The sequence below is a fragment of the Pinus tabuliformis genome, chromosome 1_1 (assembly GCF_031772625.1).
Source record: "Pinus tabuliformis cultivar Carrire ecotype Pingquan chromosome 1_1, CPIR1, whole genome shotgun sequence".
NCBI classification, from domain to species: Eukaryota; Viridiplantae; Streptophyta; class Pinopsida; order Pinales; family Pinaceae; genus Pinus; species Pinus tabuliformis.
The window spans coordinates 59,780,557-59,795,238 of record NC_142297.1 but is presented as its reverse complement, the minus strand read 5'-3'; the positions used below and the strand labels follow the sequence as shown (position 1 = coordinate 59,795,238).

Here is a 14,682-nt window from a genome sequence, read left to right as displayed (position 1 = left end):
TGCCCATCAAGCTTCTTCTTATAATCCTCTCGTTGATCAATCAACGACTCATATTAAATTCTAACCCATGGCTGAGATCATTTTGGATTGATCCTCGTCTTCTTCTCGAAGTTTCGCCCCAGTTTAATTAATACCCTTTAATTGTTTTAATTTCCTAAGTTTAGACTTATGCACCCATTAAAAAAAACTAATTATTTTAATAAAACCTTCTTTAGGTGGAATTTCCCAAAACGATTTCTGGGTATTCTGGAATACATGTATCCTAGCCTCTCTGCAAATTTTGAGGCTTAGATCACATGCGATGCTACCAGAAATCAACAACCCTAAGGCTGAAGTTTACAAGGATTAGATTTGAGAAACCTTTAGTGTGGTGAAAATTATGAATTAAAGTTACAAGACAAATATTCCTACATTTGGTAAACAAATTAGAGTTACAATTAGACATAAAACTAGTGAGGTAGAGGCCATAGAATATGGACCTAGAATAGAAAGCCATAATGCAAGAGGACATGAACAAGTTTCTAGATTCTAGGGTCACATCTCCTATAAATGAGAGTGAATATGTTTCTACCATTGTTGTAGTCATGAAGAACTTTGTAAGTTAGGTTTCTTCGTTAGTTTTCTTAGAATAGGCAGGGTTAACATTACAGACCCTTCTTAGCACCTTTAATATAAGTTGCGTTAAAAGGAGTAGAAGATTGGGAAATTTATTCCTTTTGGATGGATGCTTCAATTACAACTATTGCTCTGGTAAGTAAGTGCTCTTGCCCATCTAGCACTCTTCTTAAAGATGGGTCATCTACCAACAAGTGCTTCAACCATTTCAGTAATCATGCGCTTTCATTAATGTTAAGGGCATGCCATTATGAATCACCAGACAAAATGGATGAATCCTAATTGTATCCTTGTTTCCACAATTCACCTTGGATGTTAGCGTTTTACCCTAAGTTACTAGGAATTAGATATGGACACAGATCCATACTCACTAGGTTTTTAAAAATCCAGGATCCAGATATGACAAGCATACGTAAAGTACAAGAAATATAATAATATTTTTTAAATTTACAAAAACACTTTAGAGTTCAAAAATCAATATTTATTTATAAATCACAACATTTAGAACTAAAACCATAAGATATGTTCCACCTTTTGTTATTATTTATTTATTATAATTCCCATAGTCATACATTAAAATAATAAATTATAGCCTTTTGGAATTACAATAAATTAAATTAAGACTCTAGAGTCTGGTTGCTTAGTTCCATGGGCCACTTGTCAAAGTCATGCCTTGAAGGGGTTCTAGGGAGCTCGTAAGTAGAGTCACAGGCAATTTTTGGGTTTAGCACAATGGCGCTCAAGTGGCAAAGACAGGTTCCCTTTATTGGAACTCTAGCACTCACAAGCTTGATTGGTCAAAGAGCTTAGAGTCACGAGTCGATTGGTCATGGGTGTCAAACCATAGGCATAGATAAAATGCGAAATTCCTAAGTCGAACAATAGGGCCTAGGCATAGATAAAATCATAAATGGCCACCCCACAAAAATTCAAAAACATAAACGAATTCCAACCCTTTATTGTCGCCCTCGGACTTTCGCTCTGTTTGAAGAAGTCTCAGTGTGCCGCTATAACTGTCCCAGCCTGTGTTGTATGAATTCTCTGCTCTGTCTAAACTTTGAAGAAGTCTCAGCCTGCCGCTATCACTGTCTCAATCCGTCTCTATTCTGTGGCTGACAAACTCATAAAGAATAACAAAGAGGGATTGCACATGCAATCAAGACAAAAAAAACTAATACCAAAGTAAAAAAAACTCAAAACCGTGTTGAATAAAAATATGAAATCCGATTCTACACGAGATCCGTTTCTAAATTGAAGGTTTTGTTTCCATCGATCAAGGATCCTCCATGCAGTCAGATCTTGGACGGATGTAGGTAGATCTGGATCTGGATCAGATACATGGATCCTAGACCCTAGAAGGCCTTATGGTTTAGGAGGGGCATTGATACGAGGCACTAGTTGATATAGTGTGACCATAGTTTTAAAATTCAGAATTGGGTTTTGAACCAAGCCACCTATGAAATTGGGGTTTAATTGAAACACAATCAAATCAAGTTGAACCAGATTCAATGAATTGAAATTGAAAAAAATACATAAAATAATTAATTTTTAATGATTTTTTTATTTTTATTTTTATTTTATTTTTATTTTTTTTTATTTTTTGTCAGATTTCAAACTCTAATTCCAAGCCATTAGAGACAAAATATGCAAAGTTTTCTCATCTATATACCATGTAGGGTGCATATGTCAAAATGTCAATGCAATACAAATCATCAACAAAATACATAATTAATGAGGCTCTAAATGGCCTCTAGAGTCCAAAAGCAATGGCTACAATTGAAGCTACTAGACAATTGGTGTAATGCAAATTATTGATAAACACGATCACTCTTCAAACTTCTGCTTGTAATTTTTGCTTGTATAGCCTTTTCCTTGGAGCATTTGACACCGTTGAAATTCAGTTGCAAGATTGAATTTCTAGTCATGATAATCACTTGTGAAGATGTTAGTGTTCTTTTAGTCTTTCTTTATTATTCATCGAGCAATTACCATTCAAATACAAGAAAATAGAAATTATAGTGCACAAGAGACAAGAGGCTCCAGAGCTTAGGCCAAAGGCCAGGGCAACTAAGATGCATAATGCTAGCTTTGTTCTACTTCTGACAATAGTTCTCTTGTTTGGGGCCATAAGCTGCTACTAAGAAGTGACTCGATGCAAAACAAAAAAAAATACTGCATTTTACTGAGGCTCCAGAGCTTAGGCCAAAGGCCAGGGCAACTAAGATGCATAATGCTAGCTTTGTTCTACTTCTGACAATAGTTCTCTTGTTTGGGGCCATAAGCTGCTACTAAGAAGTGACTCGATGCAAAACAAAAAAAAATACTGCATTTTACTGATGTGATTGGGGAGAGATCGTGTTCTGTTTTTTATTCATGACAAGCTGCAATTTATGGTTTGGGTTATACAGTCACCTTACTATAATATTTTTTTTGTTTTTTTGTTTCTTAGCTGTAAAAGATAAAATTTGGGCATGCATAGTGTTATGAATGTAAATAAAGTAATAATTAAATAGTTAAGAGTGATTAGTATACTGAAGAGGTGTGCCTCTAATGACATGACCTTTGATGGAGGGGCACCTGCCTAGGTATATAAGCGGGCCCTCATTTGTAAGAATCTCATATCTCATATTACTTCTATTCAAACATTCTTATATAAATATATTATTTGTCCCATGATGGACATTATAATATTTCAGATATTCTGAATATTGAAATATTCTGAATATTCTGCTGTGTATACAAACTTTGTTTGTAACACTTGGTATTGGAGTGTATACAAACTTTCATCGTAACACAGAGAATTGGTCTAGAATGATATTTGATGCCTGCATGCTACATGCTTCACGGTGAACACAGTTCTTGTTTTGCAGTTATGAATCTATAATATAAATTACAGGTCAATCCTTGAGGCAAGATTAACCATCTAATCAACCTCATTAATGGTGAACATAGTTGTTCTGTGGTTATGAATCTTTAACAGAAAATACAGTTTCAAAGTTGAGGCAAAATTGACAATGTAATATATCTCATTATGGACCATTTAATATATGTTATATCTCATGAATGGTGAACATAGTTCTTGTGCTACAATTGTGGTTTTATTTTAGAAAATAAAGGGTGAGACTTAAGTAAAAGTAACCATCTAGTTTACCTCATTAACTTGAAAATAAGTTCCATTCAATGGAAAGCTGCCTCTCATTGCCGTTCTGCAAGGTATCTGCAGACAATCAACTTGTATGAGTTTGAAAAAGCTATAGACAATATAAATATGTTCAACAGACTCTTAACTTTTTGTATGGATGCTTGTAGGGTTTAACTATGTCCTGGAGTATTCAACTACCAAAACTCTATATTTTTTTCAACCTACCAACAATGTGCCTTTGATTGATATGTCATTAAGATCTCTCATATTAGTACATGAACTGCAAATTTCATTTGTACATGGAGAATCGTCCATTGTATTTGCGGCGCAGCAACATGGTTCTGTTTCTTCTCCTTTTTCTAACATTTCATCTGAAATAACATGACAGAACCTTAGCTGTTAGATTCGACATGCAACATTGCGCATAAAAAAGTGGAAATTAGTCAGTGCACATACTCTGAAGTGTACTTGAGCTATGCTAGCACATTAAAGTGATTGCCTTGATGATTTATAGTAAGACATATTGCACGTATATGAATAAATTCAATTTTGAAAGTTCTCATTTTTCATATCTAGTATTTAATGCTGATATGTATTTGTCATGTGATGATTCTAATGTGGATTTTTGTTGTTTAGGTGGGGTAAGTCCGTTGTCTCACTGGTCCGCCAACAAGAAGTTTTGGAGGTGAGGAGTTGTAAATTGTAATGGTGCATAGTAAGTTACTACCTCTAGCAACTGCGAAACATTGAAGGAAAAGCTATTAGCCTGATGATATTGGGTCTGGACTCTGGATAGGCCACCCAAAGTCTTCCATTTATGGATTGTTGCCTCCTGGGTGTATAGGACTACATATACCTAGTTGGGGCAGCAAATGAAAGTTGCCAGGGAACCTCAGAGTAAACTGTATGGGTGGGCACTGCCAATCGAGAGTGTTTTGGCATTAAAACTAAGGCTTTTACGTCGGTTTTATTGCACCAAGAGGCAATTTACAGTCCAATGTGGGAGAGATTTTGTAGTGAAGCATTAGATAAAATCCTTAAGAATAAATTGTATGGGGTGGGCACTTCCAATCGAGAGTGCTTTGGTGTTAAAACTGAAGCTTTTACCTTGGTTTTATTGCACTAAGAGGTGCCTTACATCCCAATATGGGGGTGATGTTGTAGTGATGTGCTAGAAAATAATAAAACAAAATGTTGGCTCAATTAAAAATGTAATAAAAGTAATAATACAAATAAAAATAATAAATTCAATTCAATTCAATTTTTTATATTGTAATTTTGTTTTATTAATAAATTTACAAACAATTTCTTTAGAAAAAGTTTCATAATATGCATATCACAAGAAATTTAAATAATGATGATATATATTCCAACCATGATATTTCAGAATGTCATGTTTAAATTTAATAGAATTAGAAATATAGAGATGTGAAATATATATAAAATATAAATAGTAGCTATAAATACGGATCCATTTTACCATATAAATTAAAATAATGATTATTCATATTCATGAACATGATATTGCATAACTTGATATTTAAAATTAACTAATAAACATATAAAAACTTAACATTGTTGCTTAAAACAAAGATTATTCATATTCATGACCATGATATTTCATAACTTGATATTTAAAATTAATTAATAAACATATAAAAACTTAACATTGTTGCTTAAAATAATGATTATTCATATTCATGACCATGATATTTAAAATTAATTAGTAAACATATAAAAATTTAACAATGTTGCATAAAAGTTGTCATTGATGTCCAAGGTTGAATGGGTCATTGTTTAGTAATGTTGTCATTGATGTCAAAACCCTAATGTTAGGGATGATGTGTTAGTTTTGGGGTGATCAAAGCATGATAGTTCAAGAAACCGTAAAGAGAAAAAGGGTTTAAGCCCTCAAATGCAAAACTGAGGGTGAAAGGAAAATCAAGGAAAAGGTGGTCAAAGCCAAAGCAAATTCAAGAAATGACTATACCATCACGTAGTCCTCATCAAGAATTTTTCAAGGCTAGGTGGCACGCTTCCTAACTTCTCATGGTTGAGGAGAAATTAGTTTTTGAAATTGACTATGTGAAATTTGGCTGCCTTGAATATTTAAACTTAAAAACACATTAATACATAATATGAACAGGTTTGCCCCTCATAAGCAGAGGCCCAAGATTGTGTAAAAATACAAATGTGTGCAAGGTCATTTGAACAAAAACTCGTGGATTTGAGGAATAAAGAGATATGGTCTCATGAACTCGTGACGAGTTTTCTTTTGTGTTTTGGAGCGAATTCATAAGCATTCTTGGAGTGTTTTGGAGCTGAAATAGAGTATTCACAGATCATATTCAACTTGCTACCTTGTCTCTGTAACTCGGCCTTGTGGTAGGCCCTAATTTGGCCCTGTAACAAGCCTGCAATTTAGTGTGAAAATTTCTAAACTGAAGTTCTACTGCAACAACTTATTTATTTCACCTACTTATTATTCACAATAAGTTATTTATGAAATCCCTTAAGCAAATATTAAAATAAATTCTACTGCAGTTATCACACAATTACCCAGAGAAAAATACATGCACAAGAACCAATCACAACAACACAGTTGTTTTGGACAATTGTCCCTGAAAAACTCAATGCGGGAAAAACGGTGCAGCAAATGACGGCTTTATTAATCTTTAGGAACAATTGCTTTTACAAGGAATGATTTACAGAGAAACTGAAAAAAAAACACCAGATACTTTCCATTTGCGACTTTCTGACACTTTGGAGATCCTGCTCCCACTCCTGCGTCACCTCTTCATCACTCTGCATGGCTCAGCGTGGCTTTGAGTGGCTCTGCGTCCCTCTGCGTCAGCCTGCATGAGGGCTACGTCTCTCCTCTGGACTGTGTCTCTCTCTGCGCTGTCCCCCACTGTCCCTGCGTCACCTCCTCAAGTCACTGCCTACTGCTAATGCCCTCCACTTCCTCCAACCTGCAACTCTCCCTCTAAAATTGATCTCCTTTACTTGAGAATCGATTTTCCTTGAGATACTGAGTATCTGCTGATGTGTCTCCAAATGATCCTCAAGTCTTCTCTTATACTTTTCCTGTTGATGAATCAATGATCGAGATTAAGTCTCTAATCAGCTAAGATTAAAGCAAACTTGATCCTCATCTCTTAGAAGCTTCTCACCCTTATCCTTATTAATACCCATTAATATTTTTATTTTCCTAAGTTTAGATTTAGGAAGCCATTAAAAATATTAATTATTTTAATAACTCCTCATCCAGGTGGAATTTCTCAAAATGATTTCTGGGTCTTGGAGATCTCATGTGCCTTAGCCTCTCCTCGAAATTTCAAGGTTAGAGCACAATCGATGCTACCAAAAATCAACATTCCCTCTTAGTGAGGAATGTGTTCTAGCAATGGTTCACCATAAAAGCATCACACTGATCCTCCGCATCAGTCCTCTGTGCTAATGCCTGGCATGATGCTCCATGTCCACTACACTGTTGCTTCCAGTACTGCTGTCCATGACATTGCCATTGCCACTGCTGCATCTGTACTGCAATTCCCTCTCAACATGTTGCATCATGCTGCCCATAGCACTGCCACTGTTAATTGTTGCACTGCAACTCCCGACACTTATCCATTTCCTGTCCATGACACTGCCCTGCTGCTTCCAGTACTGCTGTCCATGACGCTGCCATTGCCACTGCTGCATCTGTACTGCAAATCCCTCTCAACATGCTGCATCATGCTGCCCATAGCACTGCCACTGTTAATTGTTGTATTGCGACTCCCGACACTTATCCATTTCTGCTATTGAAATGGATTCTTTACCATCCCCATCTTCTCCCTGAAATAAACAAACTTTGTTCTTCCTAGAGCCTTGGTGAGGATGGTTGCCACCTGTTCTCCTATAGGAGTGTACCTCAACTGTATTGCTCCTTGTTGGACACAGTGTCTGACAAAGTGACACCTGATATCAGTATGCTTCGATCGATAATGAAATACTGGATTCTCAAAGAGCTTGATGTAACTCTGATTATCACACATGATCATGGTCGCTTCCATCGTTCTCTTGAATAGATTCACAAGCAATTTCCTAAGCCATATGGCTTTGCACGAAATTGTGCTAGCTACCATATATTCCACTTTAGCTGAGCTCAGAGCCACAAATCTCTGTTTCCTACTACATCAGGGGGTCATTCCTGATCCAATGTTGAAACAATACCCAGTTGTACTTTTCCGATCTACTGAACTTCCAGCCAAATCTACATCAGTGAACCCACTTAGCTTGATGTCATTGCCTCAGGTGTACGGTAGTTCCTTGTATATACTTGAGAACATGTTTGGCTGCTACCCAGTGCGCCCTCTTGGGTTCCCCCATGAACTAACTGAGGGTGTTGACAGCGTGACAAATGTCTGGCCTGGCATTGACCAGATACATCAGGGACCCTATAAGCTGCCTGTACAAGGTGGGATCAACATCTTTATCTTTTGATGCATCAATATTCTTCCAATTGTTGATCATTGGAGTAGACATATGTCCATAACCCTACATCCTAAATCTCTTCAAGATCTCTGTAGCATATCTCCCTTGTCCAAGGAAGATTTCACCCTTTTGTTGCCAAACTTCCAACCCCACGAAATAATGCATCTATCCCAAATCCTTCATGTCGAATTTTGTGGCTAGGTTCTTATTGCAGTCTTTGATGAGATTGGATGATCCTGTCAGGAAAAGATCATCCACATATAATTCTCTACAACAAGATAACAGAGATTAGGGTCACCATCACTCTTGACGAACCCCATCTTCTGCAAGTAGCCTTCAATTCGACCATACCACGCTCTAGGTACCTGTTTAAGCCCATACAAGGCTTTCTTTACTCTGCATACATGAGATTTCTTCTCATGTGTCTCAAAACCTTCTGGCTGTTCAATGTATACTTCCTCTTCTATTACCCCATTCAAGAATGTCGTCTTTACATCCATCTGATGAATCTCTCACCCCATTTGTGTTGAAAGAGATATCACGGTTCTAATAGAAGTATACCTGGCTACTGGGGCGAAGTTTTCTTCATAGTTTATCCCTTCATTCTGAGCATACCACAAACCTGACTTTGTATTTCTCCACACTGCCGTTTGCAACATATTTGACCTTGTAGATCCATCTCGAAAATATCACTGACTTGTCCGTAGGCCTAGATACCACTTCCTAGACATCATTGACCATTATAGAGTTGTATTCCTCCACCATAACATCTACCAATACTTGATGTTGAACGACCTCCTAAAAACTAGAAGGTTCCCTAACTTGAGCTACTAAGACTTGGTATCTGTCTGGCTGTCTTCGCTCCCTCTTATTGTTGATTTGGGGTAGCATCGAATGTGCTCGAGCACATGAGATCTCCAATACCCAGAAATGGTTAAGGCAAAATCTAACCAGTTTCGGAGATATTAAAATAATTAATATTTTTAATGGAGTCCCTAAGTCTAAACTTAGGGAAAATAAAATATTAATGTGAATTAATATAAAACTGAGTTAGAATTGTCTAAAAATCATGGATCAAGCCAGATCTAATCTTAGTCATTGATTAGGGACTTAATCTCGACCGTTGAATTGTCAACGAGAAAAGTATAAGAGGAGGCTTGAGAGACACATGGAGAACACACCGAGTTGATCAAGAATTCGATTTTTTGGGGCAGGGCTTGTTGAAGAAATCGAAGGAGTGATCAGAGTTGTAGCTGAGGGGGAGTGAATGCAGTAGCAGAGAGGTGGAGATAGTATTGGGAGCATCATTGCAGAAGTCCGGAAAGGGTTGACACTTGAAAGGGGGAATTATAGATTGATCATAATCTTGAGGTGCTGCCCAAGGAGATAACGAATATTCAATGAGGGGCTCTTTCTTGATATTACACTCAGAAAGGGAAAAGGGATCAAAGTCACTTGAGATCATATGAGAGTCGGTGCGGGAATCACTTTCAAAATGGTGAACAAGAGAGGGAGGCAAAGACGAGGTTGGAGTTTTATATCCAACAAGTTTTTCTTCCTCAAAATCATAAGGCTTAGGGTATTTCAATATAGCATCATAATTAGGAGAGGTGGGAGCCTTATTGATTTCCTTAGTATCAAAGATTGGGCCTCTTCTAACAAGAAAATTGATCACTTCCAATTGCCCCTCTTTATGCAAGGGAAAATCAAATTTCTCCTTCCCAAGCGCATCAATGGATATGTCAACATAAATAATACCTGAGAGACCAATTTTAGCTTCATCCTCTTTGTCGGTGTCGTAAATGGGAACATGATCAAATTGAGGACCAACAATTTTCCATTTATCCTTTTCAATATGGAAGTAATCTCCAATGTTATCTTCTAAGGGGCAAATGGGATCACCTTCCTCAATGTTCTCCAAAGGAGAGTCATCGAGAGTAATATCCTCGAGAAAGGTAAGGTTGGTCTCAACTTCATCCTTCCCAACACATGCGTTCTCAAAATCATTGATTAAGGGTTTTCACTCTTGTGGGTTTTTTCCGTGGTCTTTAATCAAATCATTGTCTCATTGTGCTTGGCTATCTTTTGTTGTGCATTTATTGTTTACTGTCTTATCTATAATTGCTCATCTGTTATTGGAAGACTGAAATTGGAAGAAATTGTTTAAAGTGATTATAACAACATAGATGATAGAACAATGTGGAAAATTAACAGGATGATTTGCATGGAGATTTAGGGGCCAACCCTGGATCTTGATTGTTGGAGCCCTCTACACTTGACTTGGCACTGGAGGAGCCCAATGCATGCCCTAAAAGAGCCTACACATACATGACATCGGTATTTCGGCCTCTTTGTTGTTTAATTCATATGTTTTTAAGTTGGCTATGAAGTTGGCTTGTAATCTCACCCAGTATTTGCCCATTATCTTTGGGCTAAAATTAGAGATCATTGGACATGTATAAATTAGAGAAAGATCATTTCACTCTCTCACCATCATAACTTGGAGAATTCAGACCTCTTGGAAGGAACTTGCACTAGTGTCTCTTGGCTATTGGAGATTCTTGAAATGATTTTGAAGTTTGGAAGCTATTATGGATTGTCTTTGGAGCTATTTCTTTGGTGAATGGATGGATATACTACATGTTATCTTGTAAGTGCCTACTGTTGAAGACTATCATTTTGAATTTGTCTAATGTATGGACTTGCTGCTTCTAGATCATGCTTGTTTGTGCCCTAATTTGTTGTACTTCTGCTTTGTATTGACATCATTGTACCCAGCAGTCCAGGAAACCAAGCGCATGCCCCAATAATCCAAAGCTCTTTGTAATGAAAACCACGTGTGAGGAAATTCACCACTATCAGGCTCATGGAGAATGAGGGATGCCATAACACAACAAAAGGCTAGCCTGAGAAAGGCTGCCCATATAAAAGCTTATGTCACTGATGTCGAGCTTTGTTATTTAATTTTATATTGATCACATGCCTACTAACTGCTAACATTTATATAACTGAACCTCTAAGCTTATGGTGGTTACACAAATTAACAAATTGTTATGCATTAGCGTAATATTGGAGTTGTTTTCTCCTCTTAACACGATTACTATTACTATCAATACCTGAAAAGAAAATGACTCAGCTGTTGGATTAGAGAATCATTGAATGGTTTCATACTTTGGTTAACTCCATAAAATAATGGCTGGTGCATTTTACTGCTCTACTGACCACTACCAAACCCCAGTGCCATGTTTTTGCAGTGCCACTGTAGTGGCTCTTTTAAAGTCCTTGCAAATTGTCTATAGCCATTTAACATGTTTTTAATATTCCTGGTTTTCTTTCAATGGATAGTATCTATGATGTTGGCTAACCCCTTGCTATTGTGCAATTTGAGTATACATAATATCATGTACTTGTCCATTAGGTCATATTATTGGTGTTGCTAAATAATAGTTCACAGAGTAGTGAAAATACAATGATTAAGCAGATTGTCCTTGAATTTTCTTGTTTCTTAGTGTCTATCATTGCACTAGTCAAACATGTATATCAAATCATTCACAAAGAATACATACCTGGACTCCATATGGCAAGAAGATAAAAGCATGGGTCATCTGGTTCTCTAGGATCAAGCTGTTTTCAGAAATAAGATAAAACTGCTTGTAATTTTCCGTTTAAGTCATGGTCATATTAAAATACTAGTCAGCATTTAAAATGTAGATAATTAAGAAAATGCAATGCTTACCTCACTTAAAAGCTGATGACTATCTGGAAGTTCATATCTGCAAACAAAGGTAAAACTCGACATTATTCCAAAACATATAAGAACAATTTCTTCTGAAGTCTATTAAGGTCAAATATACTTCCAAAACATATAAGAACAGTTTCTTCTGAAGTCTATTAAGGTCAAATATACTAGCGCCAAAGCACCTGCAATCTATGTGTTGATGTTGGTTTCAAATGAATATATATTAAATAGTTTTGCTTAGATAAGAATGCAATACTACAAGAAATAAATATGGTGCTTACACTCGATGCTCAGTCCGAAGTCGACCTATATTTTTTAGCTTGGGTACAGGTATTGAAGCAGCTTCAGGTGGTACAGTCACTAGAGCCCTCGATATTGTCAATGCATCCCCACCTTCTGAACATTGGATACTGTTGTATGGATTATGTTGTACTTCACAGTCATCGTAACTCAAGTTGATGGTGGGAATTTCATCATCCTCTGTAGCAGGTGATTCAAGCGCTGGAGTTTCAAAGCTGTCTACATACTCATGTTCTGGTGTTGCGGGCTCTTCAATTATTGGTTCATAATTTTGGATCTGAAAATTTGATGGTAAAAACTCCTGCAGAATGCTGGAATCTGGTGTCATATGTTGCTGTTGAATGGGTTCAAGAGCTAGCATGTTGCTTAGGAGATCCAAATTTTGTTGATATGGCATACTGAATGAATAATTTGGTGGGAGAGCCAGTGGATCCAAGTTTTGTTGGGAAGGCAGATTGAACGAAGAAATTTGTTGTGATGAAAATTCATCATGTGGAGCTGGAAGGGCAGGCTTTGCGCTGCATGGGCACAGTAAAAGAAATTCAGTATCTGAAGCAGCTGAATTATATTTAAAACCTGACTCCACTAATTTGATACAATACAGGAAATACAGCATTTGAAGCATTTGAGTACTGGACTTTACTTTCAACGCATTGTTGTAGGAATGCACAATTACTGTCAAGTTTATTGTATTTAAACTTATCAGTGCCAAGTTTAGCACGATAAAGAGCAAAATCAGATCATTGAGATGTCCTAAACATTGACAATTCGTATCGCTAGAAGAATGTGATGTCTTCAGTAATACTTGATTTCTAATTTGCCATGCAACTGTAAAACACCAAAGGTAGTAGGGCAACATGAACAAATGTCACCAGTTGAAATAATCCCCCACAGCCCTCATCATTCGCCATGGCATCATGATACTACTATTCTCTTCATGTATTATAAGTAATGAATCCTGCAAAGCCAAACACTCGTGCAATTGTGGATAGTAAAATAGTTCTATGATCTGACCTTGTCTACTGTTCTGCTGATATGTTATGAATAGGGTATTACAATGACCTTCACAGTAACTGAGCATTCCAGAGCAATGCATTGAAAAGTTTACTTTAGCACATATATTTCTGAATTCAACTGGATCAAACTCATAGAGCTAAAATGTGCCCAAACCTTGCACATGCACTTGCAAAGTGTTTGCACTGAAACCTCATTGGACATGCGTTACAATTTGGCCTGCTTTTGGTACAAAAAACCTGAAGAGAAAAAGAAGGATTCGTCAGTTACATTGCTGTTTTTCAGAGCTGAAGTCAGGGATAAATGAATTTCTGTATTTTTTGATGTCATTTTCTAGTTATAGCAGATTGGAGGTAAAAGGTGTCACCAAGTAAATTTGATATCTAAAAGTCTTGTCACAAATTTGAAATTACATAATGAAAGTTTATATTTTTATGTTAGAAACTTGAATGACTCAGAATTGTATCATAACTCAATCCTTTCTTCCATATCTTGGTTTGGGAGGGAACCTGTCTATATTTGAGTGTTGAAAGATGGTAGGCCTAGTAGCCCACAGTTTTACATATATAAATTACTACTACGAAAACCGCTGTTTCCATGCAAGCACATTACGGTGATGAGATGTTCAAAGACGAGTATGAATACAGACCTATAAAGAGATCAACAAAGCTACAAGTCTGTGGTTTGATGCTTGGAGTGAAAGGTATGTATCATCACTCAAGTTACCTACAGTGATTTCGATTGGGATCAAAGGTTTTACTTTGGCAACATTCTTGTAAACTTCACCAAGTAGTTTTGTCAATGAATATGCTTGGGCTTGTATCAAAGTTGTTTTCATGAGAAATTGGACAGGACTATGATTTGCTCCTTAGTCGGATCATAGGACTAGGTCTGGTCTGTTGCCCCTCAACAAGGGATTCTTGAAAGAATACATTAACGGCAGTTATGATGGCTACTAAAGGAGTCCCTTCACCCTACAAGTTCATTGATGAGTTTCACAAATTATCTTCGATCATGCTTGTGCAACTATAAGAAAATATTGTTAGATACACTACTAATCTGTAGTATGAAAGCCATTTCAAGAAACAACGACAGTATCACAATTCGGATTGTTGCTCAAAGCAAGACAAAGCCACATAAGGGAAATAAGTGATCCATACACGTGCTGAACGTTTGAATAACAAACTTGTGTTTACTTTAAAGATGTTGCATGATATGTGATCCATACACGTGTGCTGAATGTTTGAATAACAAACTTGTGTTTTATTTAAAGATGTTGCATGACATGTTCAGAAATAGGACATTGCTTTGATGCTACAAGCTCCTAAAGTATTGATGACATTTGTTGTCATGGACTTTGACTTGGGCCATGGTAGTCAAGTCAAAGTCAATT

At 36.7% G+C, this 14,682-nt stretch overlaps 1 protein-coding gene across 1 annotated transcript in view; it reads right to left on the bottom strand.

Moving 5' to 3' along the window:
• Window positions 1-14,682, bottom strand: part of LOC149211554 (uncharacterized) — a 350,089-nt gene that overhangs the window by 99,336 nt on the left and 236,071 nt on the right. Inside the window, exons 18-23 of the mRNA XM_089388429.1 lie at window positions 13,446-13,528; window positions 12,257-12,793; window positions 11,973-12,009; window positions 11,803-11,860; window positions 3,983-4,128; window positions 3,767-3,832 (exon numbers count right to left, since the gene is read on the bottom strand). Coding sequence (XP_089244555.1) covers window positions 3,767-3,832; window positions 3,983-4,128; window positions 11,803-11,860; window positions 11,973-12,009; window positions 12,257-12,793; window positions 13,446-13,528 — 927 coding nt within the window. The remainder of the gene's footprint in view (window positions 1-3,766; window positions 3,833-3,982; window positions 4,129-11,802; window positions 11,861-11,972; window positions 12,010-12,256; window positions 12,794-13,445; window positions 13,529-14,682) is intronic.